We start from the raw sequence: 21,135 nt of genomic DNA on the forward strand, positions 1-21,135 counted from the left end.
CAAAACTGAACACAGCTACACAAGTATTACATGCCGCCGGGCTTATCAAATCCTTATATTATTTTCTGGCTCTGAGTTTTTTTAACAGCTGCAAAACCATTACAACAAATTCATAGACGCTGACCTTTTGCAAACCTGAAACGCATCCAACTTGCTTCTCTACTCCGTTTTCTACACCATGCTCTGACTCAGAGATAATAAAACTGTTGCGTTGCTGAAAATCTGTGAACGTTTTAATCTCCCATAGAAAGAAAATTGAATTGGAATTATTAAGCAAATCGAGAAAGATTGCTGCTGGCATCATTAAAATCCTTTCAATCCATAGCAGTAGGATAAATTAATGGTAAGGCAGCAAAAAGCATGATATTTGTGGCTATTTCTTGTATATGAAATAATATAATGTGACGACATTTATTATGGCTGAACAATATATGCAGTTTAAATTTGGAAGCCTCAAACCATTCCTGAACCTTTTTTGCTTTGTGGCCATGAAGGGACGTCCAATGTCTGCAATAATGTTTAGGCAGGCGGTACACAACAATTAACATACACATGGATGGCAGGACTTAAGGTTTCCAAACAGAACATTGCGCATAGCATCAGACTGCCTCCGCTGGCTTGCCTTCTTCCCATGTTTCTCAGGTAAGCGACTGACATGCATCCGGCCATCCATGTGTAAAAGAAAACAAGACTCATCACACCAGGCCACCATTTTCCAACCTTTTTCCATTGCTCCGTTGTGCAGTTCCGATGCTCACGTGTCCACTGTTGGCACTTTCTGCAGTGGACAGGGATCAGCATGGGCACCTATGTCTGGTCTGCAGCTATGCAGCCCCATGTGCAACAAACTCTATATTCTGACACCTTTTTATCAGAACAAGCATGAACTGTACTGGAACGCCCTGATGCTAGTTCCCTTACTGTTCTTTCCTTTCTTGGAGATGGTCTGACCCACTTGTCTAGCCATCACAATCTGGTCCTTCTCAGACCTGCACAGTCCTTCGACTTGCACATTTTACAGGCTTCCAACACATCAACTCCAACAACATAATGTTGACTTGCTCCCTAATATATCCAACTCACTAACAGGTGCCATGATGAAGAGATAATCAGTGTTATTCATATTACCTGTCAGTGTTATACCAGATCAAGGGAAAAAATTTTTGCAGTTGCAACTTTTGCAGTTCATCTGAAAAGATGGACTTGCGCTTTGGGATCTTTTAAACATCATTGGGCGCATTGCTGATCGCGCTGTCTGTCCCGTCCATGCTGACACACACACACATTCACACACAGACACACACGCAGACACTGGAAGCTTCAAGGTTCCATGAAGTCAGCTAATCCATGTTCAGCACTCGAGCAGAGGCTAATGTGTATTGATCTGAGCTTTTCTGACGCTCTCTGGGACTTGTAGTATGATGCCCCTCATGGGGAGTTTCCTGCTGTTGTAGCAAGATCAGTCCATCTGTCTCTGAGTAAAACCCTCTGATCAAACTCATAAAAGACACATGCGACGCCTCAGGGGTACTGCATGAATTTAGCAATCTCAAAGAAACGACGTTAGTGTCATTTAGGGCATTCAGAGTACACGGACTTCAGCCATCATGCAGAACAAGATTTGGATGTTTAATTGCATTTACAGCTAAGTAGAGTTTGCAGATGTAGTTTGGAACCAAAATGTACTACCAGATGCACTTTCCACAAATGGAAAACTCTGGGATGTAAACAATCTACAGAAAATAAATGTCAGTAGGTTTCAGATGTGTGGCTGATGTATAATGTTTGGTACAGTGATGCAAAGCAGTCTGGGAAACAGCAGCACCATGCTGTGACTCCACATGAGGTTTTCATGCTTTGATGTTTGGTGCTTACAAAAATCTGCATTTCCTTTTTCCCTCTTTGTTTGTAACTCATACGCATTTACTCTCCAAGCACTCGTGTAATTTTATGTAATCCACTTGTGTTCCACCTTTGGCTGTTCTCTGTTTCGAGATGTTTGTCCTTCTAAAAAATCTTCTGATGCTGCTTAGAATTTTACATTTTAGGAAGGATTCTCAGTCAAACTCTACAAAACGCTTTGAAAAATCTGAGTGCGCACAAGCTGCCATAGGGTCAAGTGGTCACTACACAGAGCTGTGAGACTATTTAAAACACGATTCTTTATTTGCATCACATCCTGATGTTTAATAAATATTAAAACGTTGGCTATTAATTGATAATCAGAACTCCAACGAGATGCAGATGACACTGTCAGGAAATATCCTCAAGGTACAGGAGGTAGACCTGGGAAGGTGATGTAGGGCTACAGCTGCATATATGTTTTTCCAATTTTGAAGAACTGAAAGTGACATATTAAAATAACTAATCACTAATGTCTTCTGATCCAGTTCAACTCCATACAGGACACACTCACCAGCCAACTGATTAGTTACACCTGCAAATAATTAGCCAGCTAATCATATACATGATCAAGAGAACCTGCTGAAGTTCAAACCCAGCATCAGAAGCCCACGCGGTCTGATTGTTTCAGAAACTGCTGATCTGCTAGAGTTTTCTCACACTAAGAGTTTACAAAGAATACAGATTGATGCCAGAGGTAGGAGAAGACTGCCGAGGCTGCTTTGAGCTGATAGGAAAGCAACTAGAACTACAATAACCACTTGTTTCAACCAAAAGGTTTGCAGAAGAGCATCTCTGAACGCATAACAAATAAACCTTGAAACAGATGGGATACAGCATCATACAGTTCACATGGGCTCACCAAAATTGGACTACAGAAGATTCAAAAAAACATTGCCTGGTCTCATTTGAATGGTAGGATTAGAATTTGATGTAAAGCACATGAAAGCATGGATCCATCCTGCCTTGCACCAGTGCCTTGTGCTAGTGGTGGTGGTGTAGATGGGGGATGTATAGGGGGATGCTCCATGTCAAAACCTCAGATAATCTCAAACAAGATCTGAATTCACCAAATCTGCAGCAGCTGAGCGATGCTGTCGAGTGAAAACAAGCCAAAATCTCAGAGGAATGTTTGCACGTTGTCGATTGAAGAATTAAGTCAGTTCTAAAGGCAAAAGCAGAGTCCAGCCCAGTACTAATAAAGTGTACCTAATAAAGTGGCTGTTGAGTGTAAATCAATAAAAAACAAAACAAAACAAAAAAAACAGCTCACTCTACAAAAGCTGCAAGAAGAAGAGTTTTGTGTGGAAAAAGCTTTTCCATCATTTCAACACTTCTTCCTGACTAATTGTTTCACATCGCTGTAAACTGATGAGGGAAGCGCGTAGTAAACAAGAACGTTTGTCATATGCATGGTGCCAGTGTGCTGCTCTTAAGAAAAATGGTAGAAAAGAAAATCTTTACCTCACCGAAAATGTTTCTCACCAACGGTTCCAGTGCAGCGCTCCATCCTCTGAATGGCCTTATCGGTAAAATCCTCCCTGATATTTGATCAGTCCAGTTTAAGAATCTGTAGCCTCGTAATCTTTTTTAATTATTGTGTTTGTTGTTTTTTGTTTAATTCATCAGCCACCTGCACGTTTTAGAGAAGTTCACTGTTTATGAAGCAGAATTCCTTGATGAGCAGCCTTAAACGATCCCCGATGGGCAGGTTTCTTAATTAAGAAAATAAGGCAGGAATATTATATTATTTTATGTTTAATATGCCAAATCTTGTTTGTGATTTTTTTATATATGTGCTCCAGAGATATCTCTTTTTTATATTTTGTCTGAACTTGTAAAGACTCATTATTAAACCTCCTGTGCTGTATTTTGTCTCGGGTTAGTCAAGCTCAAAGCTGTAAAGCTGCTGATAAGAGACAATCAGACTCGTCGTAGCCTTTTGTATGCATAGCTGCATGATTCTGAAGAAACAGACACACATACACACACACACACCTTTTGAGATGTTAGCACAGAAAATCATTATTAATCCCCTCTTATGGCACTTTTTCCTGCCAACTTTCATCACAGCGCAGAAATGTTCATTAATATTAAAATCCTGTTTGTCCTAGTCGTGCCCTTCTGAAGAAATAGTTTGGGTTTTCATTCCTGAAATACATCCAGACAGAAAACAGCACAAGAAATGAATGCCATTGATTAATGCATTCATCTGCTACGCCTCGAACATATAAATAATGCCCCCTGCAGTGGCTGAGCATTAGTGCTACGTACCCATGCTGTGTGAAATATGCAGACAATATGGAATCAGGCTGTAAGTTCGGTTGAGCACCAGGCAGCGATACAGTCCACTCTGTATGCATGCTCCACGAGGCTGATCACTCGGCGTACATTCGTAAACACTCTGAGACACCGTGCAGAGCAGACAGTCTGCTGCTTTGTCTGCTGCTCTGTAAAAAGCTAAAGCATCATCATTTTAACATAAAAGTTTTATTCATTTTCCTCTGTTATCTCTTTGTCTGCCACTTAAACAAAGCGAGTTACAAAGCTATTGAGCTACAAAGTTTTCTAGACACGTTAGAGCGTTTTAATGTTTCTAATCTAAGGGCAGTGGAGCAAACAAAGCCAAAATCAAAACAAATGCTTGATGTCTAACATCATCTCCGAGCACCCTAATGATGTCATCAGGGTTATCTAGACTTGGAGATAACAGTATTCTTGTGCTAATGTCACACTAAGGAAAACAGCGGTTGGAGACTGCAGCACTAACAAAATTATTGCGACTGCGGCAAATGGAACGGTGATCTCGTTGCCTTTGAACTGGTTGCTTTGAAGACGGGAACCACGGGGCATCAAGACGACGATAAAACAGCAATAAGACGGATTCACTGTATCAGTTTGCATTTCAACAGGGTCAAGGTGACAATTACTTGCAATCTGTTTGTGATAATATGGCGATTCACTGCTAAATGGTGAAAACTCCAAATCTGTTGCCGTTTGCATGCACAGAAATTCACATTCACAATTTAACTACTTACATTTAAAGTCCTGAGAGAGCTGAAACAGAAAGTCAGAAACTGCTCTAAAAATACTGATGTAGTTACTGCAGGATTGCAATTTTACTGCAAAACTGCAAAGGCTCTCAGCAATCTTGCTTTTGCGTAGGAATAAAATCAGAATATAACAGGTGGCAACCAGTTGACTCCCCTTTGCAGATGTGTTGCCTGTGCACTCATCAGCGCAGACTGACAGACTTGTATGCATTTATCAATAAGATGGTGATTATTTGCAAACCTTTACATTTGTCAATCACTGCAGTCAGTCTGAGTTAAACTGCAACTGTTTGGGGACAGGTTGCTACCCAATCAGGAGACCTGTGTAACTATCTTGCAATCAAAAGTGACTGAAAGAGCTATTCTCCAGCAGGTTGTGTCTCTTTTTATTCCTAATGTAACTGAGCCATTAAAGCTTGTGTTATAAATTCATCACATATGGGATTGAAGGAAAGGCCTATGCTCGATCAATCAAATATTATGAACTTGTTAAGTGATCATATATCATATCAGTCTTCTAACCCCTTGGACTCTGTGCTTGTTTGTGTTTGAAGCACCTGAAAAAGTCTAATTACATCATACTCAGTCGCACATCCCCTGACCCATTGGGTCAAAGTCAAGCACCGTTTATAAACAGATGGAATTTTCTCAGTTGCCATGGAGACAGCACAGAGGTCATCATATGGCCTTTGTATGGAACTTTGCTCACGTCATAACAGATGGTCATATATGGTCAGGATGATGGTAGCTGAGCCATGACAAGTGTAAATCCATCCACTGACGGCTGCCATTAGATAATAAAAAAATTCATGTTACAGAAGTTTTCTATTTATTCTTAATAGCTGATATAAATCAATTAATGCCTTGACCTCGTCACGCACCACATTTATGATAACTGGAACTCTTATTTTGACAGGAAAAAACGAGGAGAAGGCTAGGACTGCTCCTCAGGTAAGCCGTTCTCTTCTGTACTGAGAATAATCCATTTTAGGTGTACATGAATCAGAGATTCGTGTAGCCAGAGCACACCGTGCTTGTTGTTATGCATACCTCTCTGCTTGAATACTGAACAATAATAGCCTGAAAAGCAGCGTGGAGGACTGAGTGAAGCTGGCCCTGGCAGTCGCAGGCACAGACAGACACATTTTGCACAATGTGGTTGTCAGCAATGTGACAACAGATTTGGATTTTCTTTACCGCACTCATGCTGGAGTATTTGATCTGTCTGTTATTTTGCTGAACGCTGAAGTGGGACCAGCTCTTTATTGGAAAATCTTCAAATTATGCGCCATCAGGAACAAGATTACACTGTCTCTGTTTATACCCAAGCCTAGCTAAAGTTTTTCATTTAGAGTGTTGCCAAGTAGCAGCTGTAACCTGGCTGGATTTCGCTGAAAAACTGTACGTGATGTTATTTTTCTAACTCAACAGGCATAGAGGGAGAGCGCTGCCACTGAGCGTACTTTGCCTGAAATCAGCAGTAATCCAGCAGGAGTCTTTTAAATTAATGACAGAGGGAACAGACTGGCATCTGGGCCTCAACCAGCCCAACTGTATGTGACTCCATGCACCGCATTCTACATTTAAACTTAAAGTATAAAAACCTCCGTTATTCACCACTTGTCTGGACCAGACCTTTTGAATGTAGTTTAAATATCACAAATTTGCACGATCTAGTAAGTGGGTAAAACACATTTGCTTAAGCTCTTAAAGTGTTTTGCCTAAATTTGAGTTAATTAAGAAACAGAATCACAGTTTTCTTCTGCGCAGAGCTGAAATGTCATCGAGTGGTAACTAAACGCAGCGTTTACACGACTACACATTTTTGTGCTTGTCAGTAATTATTTTTAATGCGCCATGACATTTAAGAAGTTGGAGGTACGACAAGCAAACATTTAATCAACCGACAGAAAATGATTTTGATCATTTCTGAATGATTATTTGGGTCAAAAAGTAAATCTTTTCAAATGTAAATCTTATGTTATAACTAATAACAATTAAAGGTAAATTTGGTATATGAATCGGTACATTCATAGTCTTCTGACGTGATCTACTGAGAATGAACCGATTGTGTGTGCCTAATTGTTGGTTGCAGCTAGGCTAAAAGTTATTGCCGGCACAATTTGCACTATAAAGATTGTCATGAACTTAACTGCCCAATCAGGAGCACCAATTTGCAATAGTTGGGCCAAGAGTGTATTTGTTAGAAGCAATGAAAAGTAGCTGAAACAGCAAACCCCTTCTAATCTGAAGGACACAGTGTGAATGCAAACCTGAGCTCAGTAAGAGAAAGCTGAACCATCAACATTTTCAGGATCACTATCCCTACCCTGACACGGTCCCTCTGTGTAGATTATGTGTGTTTTAAATCTGATCAATTAACAGTTCATTTCATTTTTCTGTGGCGCATCTCCATCAACTGGTCCATCGTTCTCATTATTGGTTCATCCCTGTCTTCTGTGTGGATGCATTCACTTAATTACTTTGTATTTCAGGGATTTTACTTTACCTTAACGTGAATACAGAAAACAGAAAACCAGGCTCACTCATGCTTGTACTTTAATTATGGTGAATCACATGCAGTAGAAACAAGGTCAAAACCATCCACCACCTCCTGCTGCAGGAGTAATGGCAGGTGTTGGGGGGTTGACATGAGTGGTCAAAGCTGCATCGTGCATTATAGATAAGGGATAGAGAGGGTCTTAAGTGGATATACCCCTTGAGTGGCCTCTGTGTCTAAACAAAGTGTGTAATAAAATCTTTTCAGTGAGAACGGAAGGATCCAAGATGCAGACACAGAGGCAGGTGGAGGTCTAAGTAAAGGCGAGCCCTTTATTGAGCTGATATATTTAACTACATGATTCAAACGCAGAACTTAAGGGGAAACTGTAAACTATAAACTCGTAAAGGAACTCAGATTCTAGGAGCCAAAGACCAGGAACCAGACCAACACCGAGAAACTGAACAGTAAACTCTGACAAAGGACAAGAAGAGACTGAGACATTATACACACACACACACACACACACACACACACACACACACACACACAGGAGGGTGATTAGGGGAAGTGGAGACACATGGGAAACAAAGTAGGAGCAAATCATTAATAATAAGGGAACACTAGACAACATGCTATCACAATAAAACAGGAAACATAACCAATACTAAGCCTGTGACTAGATACGAGGACTTGACACAGCAACAGAAGCTACACAAAGACCAGACAGATAATGGGGTTTGACTGGGGGAACAAAGGGATCACAAAAGATAATAACTAAATATTACGAAATCAAGAAAATGAACCAGAATATAACAGAGAATACGAAAGATTAAATAAATGCTAAAGGAAGTTAGCAGTAGAGCTACAGTCACAGGTAATTTTCTTCTCATGGTTTAACTTTTTGCTATGTTGGAGCACATTTAACCAGTTCCAAGGACTTTTATTGTACTCTGACCTTTTATTATCATTCTATTTATCTGGATTAACCAGCAGATTAACCTGCTTTTCTTTTGCAGTCTCCCACACAATGTCACGTGAAAAGGCCTGTGCTGCTGGAATGTGTTATATCAGGTTAAAAGTAAAGATTTTAAACACACTGTCAGACAACGTGCTACATGAGTGATATACCCAGTTGCCATGACATTGCCATGATGTTGCCATGGTAATTACATTAGCTAAAACTTATGCAACTCATGTATTGAAGTGACCAGCAGTACTTCACTACATTTATATCAACGACACAGGCTAACACCTGTTAGCTTCCAGACCCGTGATAAACAAAAATAATGAATTGTAAACAAAAATGAAAATGTATCATGAAAAACAAAAAGAAACAAACAGTCCCTTCATAGATTATTCATAAAAAGGAAATACTGAGAGAATATATAACTAAGCAGCTTCTGCTCTACAAAAATTTTTTTAATTCTCTTCCACCAATGCCCTATTGTGCAATTTTATCAAAGGTGAACCAAAGACGAAACAAAAATGAAAGGCTTCTTCCTTTTCTCAGCTCTCCAACAAATATCATGATATAAAGATTGGTAGTTTTTGCACAGTCTCGCTAACACAGACAAACAAACCTCTGCCTCAGTTCCTGTCTTGGCAGAGGAGTCATGGCGAAGGTTTAAAAAGAAAAGAAAAAGAAAAAAGAGATGACAACCAATTATTAGAAAGTACATCTGCACTGCATAATTTCCCATTTTAAGCACAAATTGCTGGCGGAGGAATAAAGGCATATAATTAAAAATGAGAAAGAGCTGCTGTAACAGGCATGCGGTATATTCTATATGCCACCTGCCATATGCGTTAGTGCGTGAAAAATGTCTCCGTAAGTCTGCGCATTGTGCTGGGTGGTAAATGTCATGTTGTTTTACCTGATGTTTTAAATGAACGATGATGTCTGCTGTGCTCAAGTTCATTCAAAAGTCTTAGACAGACTGCTGAGTTACACACTACAGGTACTAGCTGAGAAACAGACTCCGTGTCCCTGGGGAATGGGAGTAGAGACGCATCTAGGCCACTCATTTTAAATGCACCCTTGGTCTTCTAATGGACTGCATGAGCAGAGGAGAATGAGACCAGGCTGCCTGGAGCACAAGCTCGCACCATAAAACCCTACTGACACTCAGCATATACCGTCTCCCATCCACGACTCCAAGCACTTAACACTCCACCAGGACTCTACATTCCTCCATCCCTTCACTGTCCCTATTTATATATTTTCCCACTTGTGTAATCTCTTTCAGCACTTACTCATACCCTTACTCACACACACCCCTGCACATGTTCAGTAGGAAAGAAAAAAAACAAAAGCACTTGGACTACAAACCCAGTTCCCTGCTATCCACACTTCTATCCAAAAAGCCTCTGAAACGCTTCGACACACCAGACCATTTTCTCCGCTCCATCCTGTCATGGAGCCAGTGCCACTCGTTTGCTCAGACGCTCGCTTAAAGCACATCTGGGTGCTGCTTTCAAGGAGCCAACATGTAATTGGGGTCATAAAAAAAGAGCTCATAAATGAATGATGGATTGTTGAGGAAATCTCTGCCACAGACTCTGCTGACCTGGGATAGATTGGAAGGTTGGATTCAACGGGGCAAACAGTATTTTCACTGCTTGTGTGTTTAAGTATCTGTGTGTGTTTTAACATGTCGGGGCATGTCCCTGTCGACTCGAGGAAGTTAGGAAAGTTCCAGTGAGCAGGAAGCTAACTTGAAGTAGAATTCAGAGCAGTGCATTCCTTCACTGTTCACTTGCTATAGGTGTGATAATGCAGGTTGAGCCGGTTGTTTTATTAACTCATACCTCACATGTTCACACAGTTACCTGTAAAACCCAGGTGATCTGAACACCTTTGTTGTTGTGGCAGGTGCATCATGCAGAGTTGAGTCATTTCAGTGTCATCTAGCCCCGGGGGGGTGGGGGGGGGGGGGGGGGGGAATAAGGTCAGAATTCAGCTACACGGCATTTCTTTGCATTGACAGAAACACGCACAAGCCAAACGGTCACATTTCATTATGTGTCCACACTCGGCGTGTGTGAAATATGCTGAAACAAAGCACTCTGCAATTTTTTAGCTTCTCGATAGGAGCAGGAACCAAAACAGCTGCGCATTTATACTTCAGGTTGACATTAGAGTAACATTTTCATTTATTTAGAGTCATGTTTCTGAATGTAACGCCACGATCCACTTTCCTTTGAGCTATGTCGGGCTCCTCATTTCCTGAGGAAAACACCTGACTCCATTATGTTTACCATCTCGTTGCCCAGCGCCATTTCGTTCTGAGCAAGCAATTTAAGGTGCGTTTTAGAGAAATGTTTATTATTTATATCTCAAAAGAGCAACACGTTGCAACAGAAAATGCTGCCGATGACAGCGATCAGATCTAAGGGTAACTTTTAGGGCTGAAAAATGAAACATTGGCTGCTCGTTCTGCTCATTTTCAGTCCAGTCCGTGTACCTGACTTTTTGAGAGGATTGTTTAACACTCACCTATGAATCATTCAGGGATGAAGGAGTGTGTGCACATAACAAACAACCTAGCAAAGAATCAGTTTTAAATGAATGTTTATGCACTTTGTTACTAGCAGACTGATCCATTTCATTGAAGCCTCACTGGTCTCAGAGGACCGGTGGCTGTCAGGAGGTTAGGACAAGGACAAAAGCTTGAGGTATGTCAAATTATATTATATTATATATATATAATATATAATATGTAATATAATAAATTATATTATATTACATGTAGTTATGTTAGCTTTTCCTAATATCATACTTTCCCAAATACAATAGTTAAAAAATAATAATGTTAGAAGGTGAACCAGGACAAAGTTCCATTTAATGTGAAGTTTAATATAATAAAACCATGATTTATTTTTACCTAAGTATCCAGGGAAAAGTCATTTAAGGGCATATTCATAATTAATACCATACAATTAGCTAAGAATGTAAATGCCATCCCTGGAGTCTATGTATTAATCTGATTTATGACCTTTTTAAGCCTCGCACTCAAAGACTGGTTGATAACTGAGTAAAACAGATGCTCGTGAAATCTGAATTCCTTTCGGCTCAAGTTAGAAAAATGTTTGACTTGAACAAAGCCACACAGGACAATCAGTGCAGCAAAATATAATCACACTGGGAGCCAGTGGAAAACATTTAATTAGCTCCCACATGCGGTTAGGTCCACAAGTATTTTAGGCAATGGTGCACTTTTTGTAATTTTGCCTCTGCGCACCATTACAATGGGTTTCAAAGCAATCAGTCATGACTGAAGTACAGACTTTTAGCTTCAGTTCAAGCTGTTTAAAAAAATATTGTGATATCTGTTTAAGGATTACAGCCATGTTTATGTTCAGACGCTCAAAGGTAATGAAATGACAAGCAGTTTCATGGTCAGGTGAGACCTGCTCCCTTGTTATTCCATGGCATATGAAGCAAATAAAATATCTATGGTTATTTTTGCTTTTGTACGCTGTTCACTGGAATTTTCAATACAAGGTCCTAAGAGATTTTAATGCAAATCGAGGAGACCATCATCACTGATTTTCCATGATTTCAATCACTTATGGGGTACTTCTGTGTGGACATTGTGTTTAACAGCAGTGCAAAATCTGATTGATCTGTTGGACGTCTACACACAGCAGACTCTCAAACATCTTCCACGCCGCTTGTGATGCTAGTTTGATTTTGTTTAAGCAGTTCACATCTTCCAATGCGTCCAATATAATTAAGTTGTTGTTCATAACAGACTTCATTAATAGGAGGGGTCGTTATCTCACTCAGTCGAGCGCTACTCGTTTCGCAGCTCCAATTTGCCTCCGTTTCACCTTTGCCCATTTTTCCATGTCAATCTTCTTCCACCATCTCACAAAAAATCCATACCATGTCACTTCAGCCTTCTTTGTTTCAGTTGCAGGCAGCTGCCAAGTCTGCACATTTGCAGTAAGTGCAAATGTGCACATGCTGTGAGAGGTTTGACTCTCATTTGTAAATGAATACAATGTTCCATAAGCACATTTGAGATCATTCCATATCTGAAAGGCAGAACCAAGCCTAGCACCAGTGCAGTGCAAGTTGTTGCCGGAATTCACAACAGTATCCAACATCCAAACTGAAGACATTCCTGAGCTCACTGTTGGCACGCCATCCTTGGCTCTACAGGATTTTTGGGTTTTTTGTTTTCTTGCTCTTTTACTTCCTCATCCCTGTAAAAACCAGTCTGGGTTTTACAGTAGGACATTTGTATTCCAAAGCAGCTACAAGTTTCATGGTTTCAGGCTAAAAAAATACTGTATATATGTCCACAGTATAAAACCTGTCAGAGAGACAGCAAAAATATCAGGAGTGGTCAAATCAACAATCTGCTACTTTTCTTTAACCCTGGAGAACCCATGGGGTCAGAGCCGACCTCACTGGTTTTCTAGGGAAACCATGGGGTCAAATTTGACCCCATGGGTTCTCCAGGGTTAAAAACAAACAAAGCTCAGCCTGAATGAACTCAGAAAAACACTAAAGTGGAGGATTGCAGAATGTATGCAGATGTAGATTGCATGTATGGGGCCCATGTAGCTACTGCTTATTGATGATGTGACTGCTGATAGTAGTAGCAGGTTGAATTCTGTAGTGTACAGGGCTATTGAGCAAAATGAAGGGTTTGAGACTTCATACAGTCACTGACTGCAAAGGATTTTCATCCAGGTATAAAAAACAACCCTTATATTTAGAATAGTCTTAGTCTTAATTTTGAGCCTTGATAATGACCCTAAATAAAAAAAAATCATCAAGAATGACCATCCACTGTTTGGGTTTATTGTGACAAAGATTATGCCATTGTCCACATATCTAAGGACCTAACTGTGCATTCTGACTAGGGGTTATTTGTTGCTGATTCCAGGATGCTTTGCTTCAGTATGGAACCAAATCTTTTTTCTTTTTTTTTGTCGCTGCGTATAAAGACAGATTACAGTGAGCCATATGCCGGAATCTGGGAGAAAGAAGTATAGGAAATGAGAAAAGGAGTGAGTGAAAAGTGAGGAAGAGATAAAGATGGATAGAGAGACAGACAAAGAAAACGCAAGGTAAGCTAATCAAGTGCAAGAGTGCTGAGAGGGCACTGCCCCAATACAGTGGGACTCCTGACCTTGACTTGTTGGGAGACAGAGACAGAGAAGGAGCCGGGTGGGAGGCTGGCAGCCTGAAGGGATATTAGGAAGAATCGATGAAATTAAAGAGAGGAGGAGAAAACTGCAGAGAAGGGCAAATCTAGACATATAAACTGTTATGACAAAATTAGGTCAGCTGGGATCAGATTTTTAAGGACTTTTATTTGTTTTTTATTTGAAGAGTAACAAGTTCTTGCTACACAACTGCTGTGTCATCATAATCAATAATGCTTGCAATTTTAGACTACTTTTATTTTCTAGGTTTTTTTTTTATTTTTATTTTTATTGTGATCTGATGACTCTATGGGATTCATTGTCCATTAAACAATGCAGAGGCTTTTTATGAAGATGAATTAGAATAAAAGCCCATACCATTCACCCAAAGCATTAAAAATGCCTACCTCATATTGGGTAGCCACGCCTGCTGCTAACAAAAACATCTCCGAACCATCATGGTATGGGCACAAAACCTTTGGGGGTAAACGTATGGTGTCTGGCAAAGGGGCAGCAAATCCTTTAGGTAATATATGTAATGTGTGAGGGCCTCTGTGAATTAAGTTTTTTATGTAGAGGATCAATATGCCGAGTTTGGGGGCCCAGTCTTGAATTGCATTGTGACAAACATAGTCGGTGCTATTTATTTAACCTCAAGGCTGATCTCTGTATATGCAAATACTGATTAAACCATTGAACGTTAGAGATTTTGGGGGGGGGGGGGGGGGGGGGGGGGAATATCTTCATTCAAGACCTCTGAATGAATCAACCACATCAGTGATTCAAAATCAGATCCAGTCTTTCATCATCTTGTACTAAAACCAGTGATTAACTTTGATAGAGCTGGACAGCTTATTTGCATTCATCCCATGTTGCATAAACCAGACAGCATTGCTCTGGGAGTCACTGTTGATTGGTTAGGTAAATACTAAAGTATCCAAACCAGTTCAAAACAGGTCTATTTATAAATCACATTCACAAAAACAGTCAATCCAAGCCATTACTGTAAGGTAAAGATCCTACAGTATTAGGCATAAAGCACAAACAATAAATTGATCACCCATATGAGCAATCACTTTGGAATGGTGGGAAGGAAAAACTCCATCTTAACAGGAAGAGTCCTCCGGCAGAATGAGAGTCAGGGAGAGGCAGCCATCAGCCTCAACTGGTTTTAGGAGGTGGTGGGGGGTGAGGAGTTTGAAAGAACAAAGGGAGACAGGATAAAACACAGACTAAGGAAGAAAGAAGACAAGAATTTAATGAGATATATGGGGAGTAACAAGAGGTGAGTGGAGAGGAAGTGCTGAGTGTATTGCATGAAGTCCCGCAGCAGTCTGAGCCTATAGCAGCATAACTAATAGATGGATCCTGGTCACCTGATCAAGCCCCAGCTATAAGCCTTATCAAAGAGTATGTTTTATTCTGATCTTAAACGTAGATAGGGTGTCTGTATCTTGAGGTGGTTCCACAGGAGCTGAAATCTGCTTTTAGAAATTCCAGAAACCACAAGTAAGTCTGCAGTCAGCCAGCAAAGTGCTCTGTTGGGATAATATAATACTATGCCATCATTAAGATATGATGGGGCTCAATCTGCGGAGTTTGGAGGCCCAGACGAAAATAGTCAGTGTTATTTATTTAATGCATGGCCAATGGAAGTCTCATTGCACTGTTTTGGATTAACTGGAGATTCTTTTTCAACATCTTTATGATAATGAGTTGCAAAAGTCCAGCCAACAGGACTATAGGACAGTGAATGAGTCTCTGTGTCATGATGAGGAGACATAGAAGGTATAGTGTATTCTAACTACAATACACTCAATGCACTTCTTTTTCATTGATTTAGTTTTGTGATGGCATACCAACTCCAGCCTTTGGCACGACACTCTTGTTTTGATAGAAATGGTGCAGAACCATTTAGAAAGAGTCTCTTTTTTTACAGGAATGCCATTGCCATTTATCTGAGCTTGAACTCAACTTGGTCTCACCTGCAGCGCCACATGACTGAAGACAGAAACAGAGCAACATGACAATGACTGAAAGACTGAGGAAGTGTAAGGAGCCAGTGGGCAATAAATTCAGGGTAAAGTTTAAATTGGCAGGAAAAAAAAGAGTTTAACCTACAAGGAAGGGAGTTTAAACTACAAGCATGTTTGGATGTAGCAGAGGGAAGCAGGAGGTGGGTTGTGTGGCAAGATGAAGAATGAAAGAGACAGGGGGCAAGTGTTCGGTCACACAGCAAGCGCCTGATTAATTAAATCCACTGTTTGTTTCTGCACAATAAGCGGGCAGCTCAGAGACCGCTTCTGGCACCTTGCCTAATACACTCTCCTATCTGTGAGCCTCTACAACAACTCAACATGATCCTTCTCTTCTTATCTCCTCCCCTGTTATCCACACTGGAGTTCAAGCTTCATAGCTTAAAATGTGTGATGAGTTTTTGCTCTTATATATTTGAAACCTCTGGCGCTCTGAAGCTTGGGATTGTTTTTTTTTTATATATATTTAGTGTTTCATCCACAACTTCAATTTCATTGAGTCAGTTCACCTGCGGTTAAACAAACTGCACACACTGCCATGCCACATGTCACAAACACACATATCAGCTAAAGCATGTTCTTTATCAAATCACATAAATCTGTGATTGCATAAAGTAAGCAGGAGCAAGTTTAAAAGTCAAGGGTATTGCATCAGTGTATATACAGAAAGTTCCATGTAAGCACACCAGGTGACTGTAACCCCCCGTTCAGCTATTAGTAAAACACAGCAGGTACCAGAGGGAATTGTGGTGTTACTGATGTAGTTGCCGATGCACCGGTCTCCTGACACAAACCCAGAATAGCTGGCAGGGATGCTGCAAGGCAACACACATGTCTCCTCCTCACTTAAAGAGAGCTGGAAGAAGCCACCTAAGGTCAGAGTTGGATCAGCTCCCGTTAACCACTGCTGCTCAATATGGGGCCATTTCTTTGTATAATAAAAGTTCTCTCGTCTGATTCTTATCAAGGCATCTAATGAGCACATAAAACTATTCCTGTAACTACTGGTGCTTGCAGAATTGGCTCCTTTTTATAGCTTTTAGTACCATTTATTAGTTATAATAAAGCTTTGTTTAAAAAATTCTAATAAAATCAGATAGTATTGCTTTTTAAATCCTTTTCAGTTAGACGTGCAACATTTTGGGGTGCCCGTATATAAAGAAAAATCCCTCTGACTTGAGTAAATCCTTCTGTAAACCCTCCTAAAGTAATCCACATTAAAATCTAATTCCTCTTTTTCTTTCACAGTAGCACAAATAAGCAGATTTTATTGTCTTATACATGTTTATGGAGTTTTTTGACAGAAGCTGGCCCTTCTTTTACCTCACACCTCATAAACTCATTCACAACTGGGAGCGTCATGTCCGCTCAGATTCCAATAATGTGACACAATAACAATTCTGAACGGCACCTGCTTCGCACAAAAAGGTGAATTGCATTTCTTTCCGAGGCGGAGTAAATTACTGTTTAAGTGTTTTAGTGAGGGAAAGGTGTGTGCGTGAGCCAGCCGGTAATTTCGCAGGGTGTTGTTTAAACACCGCAGAGCGGCCTCACCCACCGCAAAGCAGCTGCAGCAGCTCTTAATCTCCAGCTTGCCTAGCTGGTCTCCCTGTCTGCACGGGTGGAGGTTAATGGAGCACTTTGCAGTAAAGCTGCTCTCACGCTGCGTGAGAACAAGTTTTGGGGAGTTTTGTAAGTAGAAATGAAACATGAAGGGGTCTAAAGGCTAAAAAGGGAGAGAGTTAATGCACATCTGGAGACCCATAGAGGCCCTCCGTCTGATCATCTCTCCAAAGTGAAGTCTTGAAAAGATATAATGACTTTGTAAATCAAAAAATGTTCAGTGAACACATTTAAGAGTTTGTGCAACAGCCTCGCAAGCTCTCAGCACTACAAGTGGACAGAGAACACTTGTTATCTCAAATAAACTGGTGCCATGTTGCATGAATTCAGTCAAGATGCCAAAATCCTCATCAAAATCACGTATGCAGGCAATTAATTTACATTTTCATGTGTTGATTAGCTGTGGTTGTTACTCGGAGTAGGTATGTGTTGAATAACAAGCTGTTCAGAGGCCTCACATAACACTTCAGCTGCTGCTGAAAGTGTCAGATTAGCTCTGAAGTTGGACTGAAGTTATATAAACACACACAAGTTATGTTTCTGCGTCCCAGACTAGATTAATTCATTTTGAAATTTAAAAAAAACAAAACAGTCAGTACTCTCAACAGATTATCCTGACACATTGTGGTTGCTCATGTTTTTGGCCCACAGCCTGGAAGTTGCGGAACACTCCAAGGAGTCAGCTGTCTGCCGATCTGGAGCTCCTCGCTCAGTAACCTCATCACGGCTTGATGATGCGGCACACCTTTCATCACTTTGGTGTGATAATCTTGAGTTGAAAGGAGAACATAAAGAGATGATTGGGAATCTCACCTGATGTGTCCCACATGTTGAGCTCGATCCTCTGCTTCTCAATCTCGAAGCTAGCCGTGTAATTCTCAAACACCGTGGGAACGTAATTCTGAAACGAGAGGCGTGTGGTGGCTAAAATTAGATCAAAGCTTGGAGGAGATGATATGCCCACTGTAAAAAAGAAAGACGGTGTGATTTTCATGACACAAAACAGTCAGATTCCTAATTAATTCAAATAGCTGCTGTGGGGATGGTAAGTGCAGTTGTGAATGTCAAGAGGCGAGAGATGGTGTGTGTGTGTGTGTGTGTGTGTGTGTGTGTGTGTGTGTGTGTGTGGAAAGTAGATGAGTCCAATACTTTGCTTTGACCTATTTGCAAGTTCTGAACTTTAGTTCAAAAAGCTTTGGTTTGATTAATCCCGACAGTTCAAGAGTCTGACAGAATGCATTTCCTGCATCACATAAAAATTCTCCTTCTTTGGAGCACAAGTTCTTCCTTCTTCACTAAACACATTTCCTGTTGTTGTTAGTGTGTTTAGTCTGCATTCCTTTCTAGTTTTGCTGAAAATGTATGCTTTGGGGTTTATCCATCCACAATCTGTAAGTTTTTTGTCATAAACTGAGTTCTTAAAAAGCTTTTTTTTTTTTAATATATATATATATATATATATATATATATATATATATATATATATATATATATATATATATATATATATATATATTACTTACTTCAGATGTCTTATTGGTGTAATTAAAATCATGTAATCAAGTATAGAAGACAGAGTACTACTTCTGAGAGACAAACTATTACTTGTGCGAACTTTTTGTCTCTATTCGGTTTTCGGTCACCACTATAAAACATTACACACTCCCGGGTTTAATATCTCACAACACACAATCTAGCTCCCAGGCGGTTATTCTGTTGTTCTGGTCAAACCTGCAAAGTCCCACATCAACAGACGGACACAGTGCGCAAAAGCGCACGTAGGCCAAAAATTCAGTGATAACTGGCCACTGAATTCTAATTAAGTTATTAATTTACATGATGCTGTTGCATCCCTTTAGATGAGGCTTAACACAAACCCCGGTAAAATCCTGACATGATGAAATAATACACAACGAGAACATGTTTCTTTAAAAAAAAAAAAAAAAGAACATCCATTTACAGTTTCGAGTTTTAACGTCCGTGATATTTTTCAAAGAGAGCGGCACAAATACATTATAATAAATGTTTGCAGGCCACACATTTAACTAGGTATCAATCAGTTCCCACAATGATCCGCAGTGTCAAGTATTCTTGAAGCGATCTCACTCTACGTGAAAACACTGCCGCGTGGTTTCAGGGACTTTACGCACCTGTGCCGTCGTACCATTCAGGGCTGCTGTGCGTATTTCTATTTCTAATAAATGCTGACTTACCTCTGGGTACGAGTCTTTAGCAAAAACGTGAAGGAGAGCCGTCTTGCCACACTTGCTGTCCCCGACAACCACAATCTTACAGCGAAGTAATCCCTTGCTCTCCATGGTTTCCCCTGTTTAAATCACTGAGTGCTTCTGTGTCGCTACCTCCTTGTCATTTAGCTCCAAGCAAATAATAATGTCGAAGAGCAGCTTTAAATGTTTATTTTTTTTTCCCCACAGATGGAATAAAACACTCCGGATAAAGAAAAAAAACAAAAGAAAACAAAAGAAAACTTCAACTCCACAGTCTGGTGTAGTTTCGGCTACATGCTCTGCGCGCTGCTGCGCTCCACTGCTTCTTCCAGTCAAGTGAGGCGCACAGCTGATGCTTTCGGTCAAAGTCACGTCCTTAAAATGCAGATTCCTGTTTGGCTTTTCACATTTAAAGCCTACGTGGTGCCGGCCATGTAAACAACATTAACGCTCAGTGTATTCCATCCGCGCCATGCTAGAAAAGCAGCTTAACCCTGCGAGCAGCTGCTGTTATTGCGCTAATACAGCCGGGCTAACAGTCTATTATTTTGAATGAAAACTTGCAACTGTTCACGTCTTTCTATAACAGACTCTGCCCAGCTTGACACAGCGTCACCCCCCGCGTCGTATATCCACCCAGGTGGGTTCATATATCTCTGTTCAAAACAACTGAATATCTGCTGAATGAAAAAAAAAAAGCCAGATTAATCACGTCTACTTTTTATAGATCTATGAACTGTCACTTTGAGTTACTGATACAATCTCACAGAGCAGAATCAGGACAAATATACAAAATATACACCGTGGTAGCAAAATCAGTATCTTTATGATTACAGGCAGAATAAGCAGATTTACTTTGCAAGTCTTCACAGTTTAGTGACAATCAGGTTTTTAACACTGCTGCTGATAGAAGGATTCCGGTGTGACTCCCACGCATGACTAATCTGCTCTTTTGTATATAAACACAGGATGCCAGCTTCATTCTGAACTTTGTTACCAGGGATAAGATCTGTGTGATCTGCTTCAGCGCATTAGAACTTCTAAAGAACATTTGCAGCCTGTTAGCTCCACCTTCTGGTCAAAAAAGAGAGAAGAGAAAGAGAAAAAATAGCTTGTTTTCCAGTATTTTACTAAATCCCACAGCCAATGTGCGCTTGCCTGCTTTTGCTAAAACATCAGAAAGAAAGCAAACTGTCAAATTGTCCTTGGAAAACTAAAAACGTTGCCTCGTCAAGAGTTTAATGTGACATGTAAAAGGAAACCATATGTTCTGAATTTATTAACAGTATGTTTGATAGTCTCAGCAGATACAAGTTTATTTTGTTCAAAGACAATGTGAAGAGAGTAAAAAGACACTTAAAGCGGGCGTCCTCTGCCGAGGAAACATCCTAATTTTCGATTTCAGGAAAAAGATATGCATCAGCTCTTCTTTTAACTTGTCTGTCTTCACAAAAATGATCAAATGGACATGTAAACATGATCAATAGGTGAACAACGGGGAAAAGAAAGAAAACATTAAATCGCCAAAAGTTGAATCAACGTTTGGAGATTTACTTACCTGGATGATTGAGCATGCATCAAGATGAAAACATTAAGTTATTATGGAGATCTGACTTGTTTTATGCAGG

The 21,135-nt window shown here is 40.3% G+C and overlaps 1 protein-coding gene across 1 annotated transcript in view; it reads right to left on the reverse strand.

The window, feature by feature from the left end:
* LOC102786174 (rho-related GTP-binding protein RhoN-like) overlaps positions 1 to 19,843 on the reverse strand; it is a 33,905-nt gene extending 14,062 nt beyond the window's left edge. Inside the window, exons 1-2 of the mRNA XM_006791210.3 lie at positions 19,493 to 19,843; positions 18,093 to 18,180 (exon numbers count right to left, since the gene is read on the reverse strand). Of these exons, the coding sequence (XP_006791273.1) occupies positions 18,093 to 18,180; positions 19,493 to 19,597 (193 nt within the window). The 5' untranslated portion in view covers positions 19,598 to 19,843. The remainder of the gene's footprint in view (positions 1 to 18,092; positions 18,181 to 19,492) is intronic.
* Between the last annotated feature and the right edge of the window lie 1,292 nt (positions 19,844 to 21,135).

The sequence above is a fragment of the Neolamprologus brichardi genome, chromosome 8 (genome assembly GCF_056152115.1).
Source record: "Neolamprologus brichardi isolate AB-2024 chromosome 8, ASM5615211v1, whole genome shotgun sequence".
In the NCBI taxonomy this organism is placed as follows: Eukaryota; Metazoa; Chordata; class Actinopteri; order Cichliformes; family Cichlidae; genus Neolamprologus; species Neolamprologus brichardi.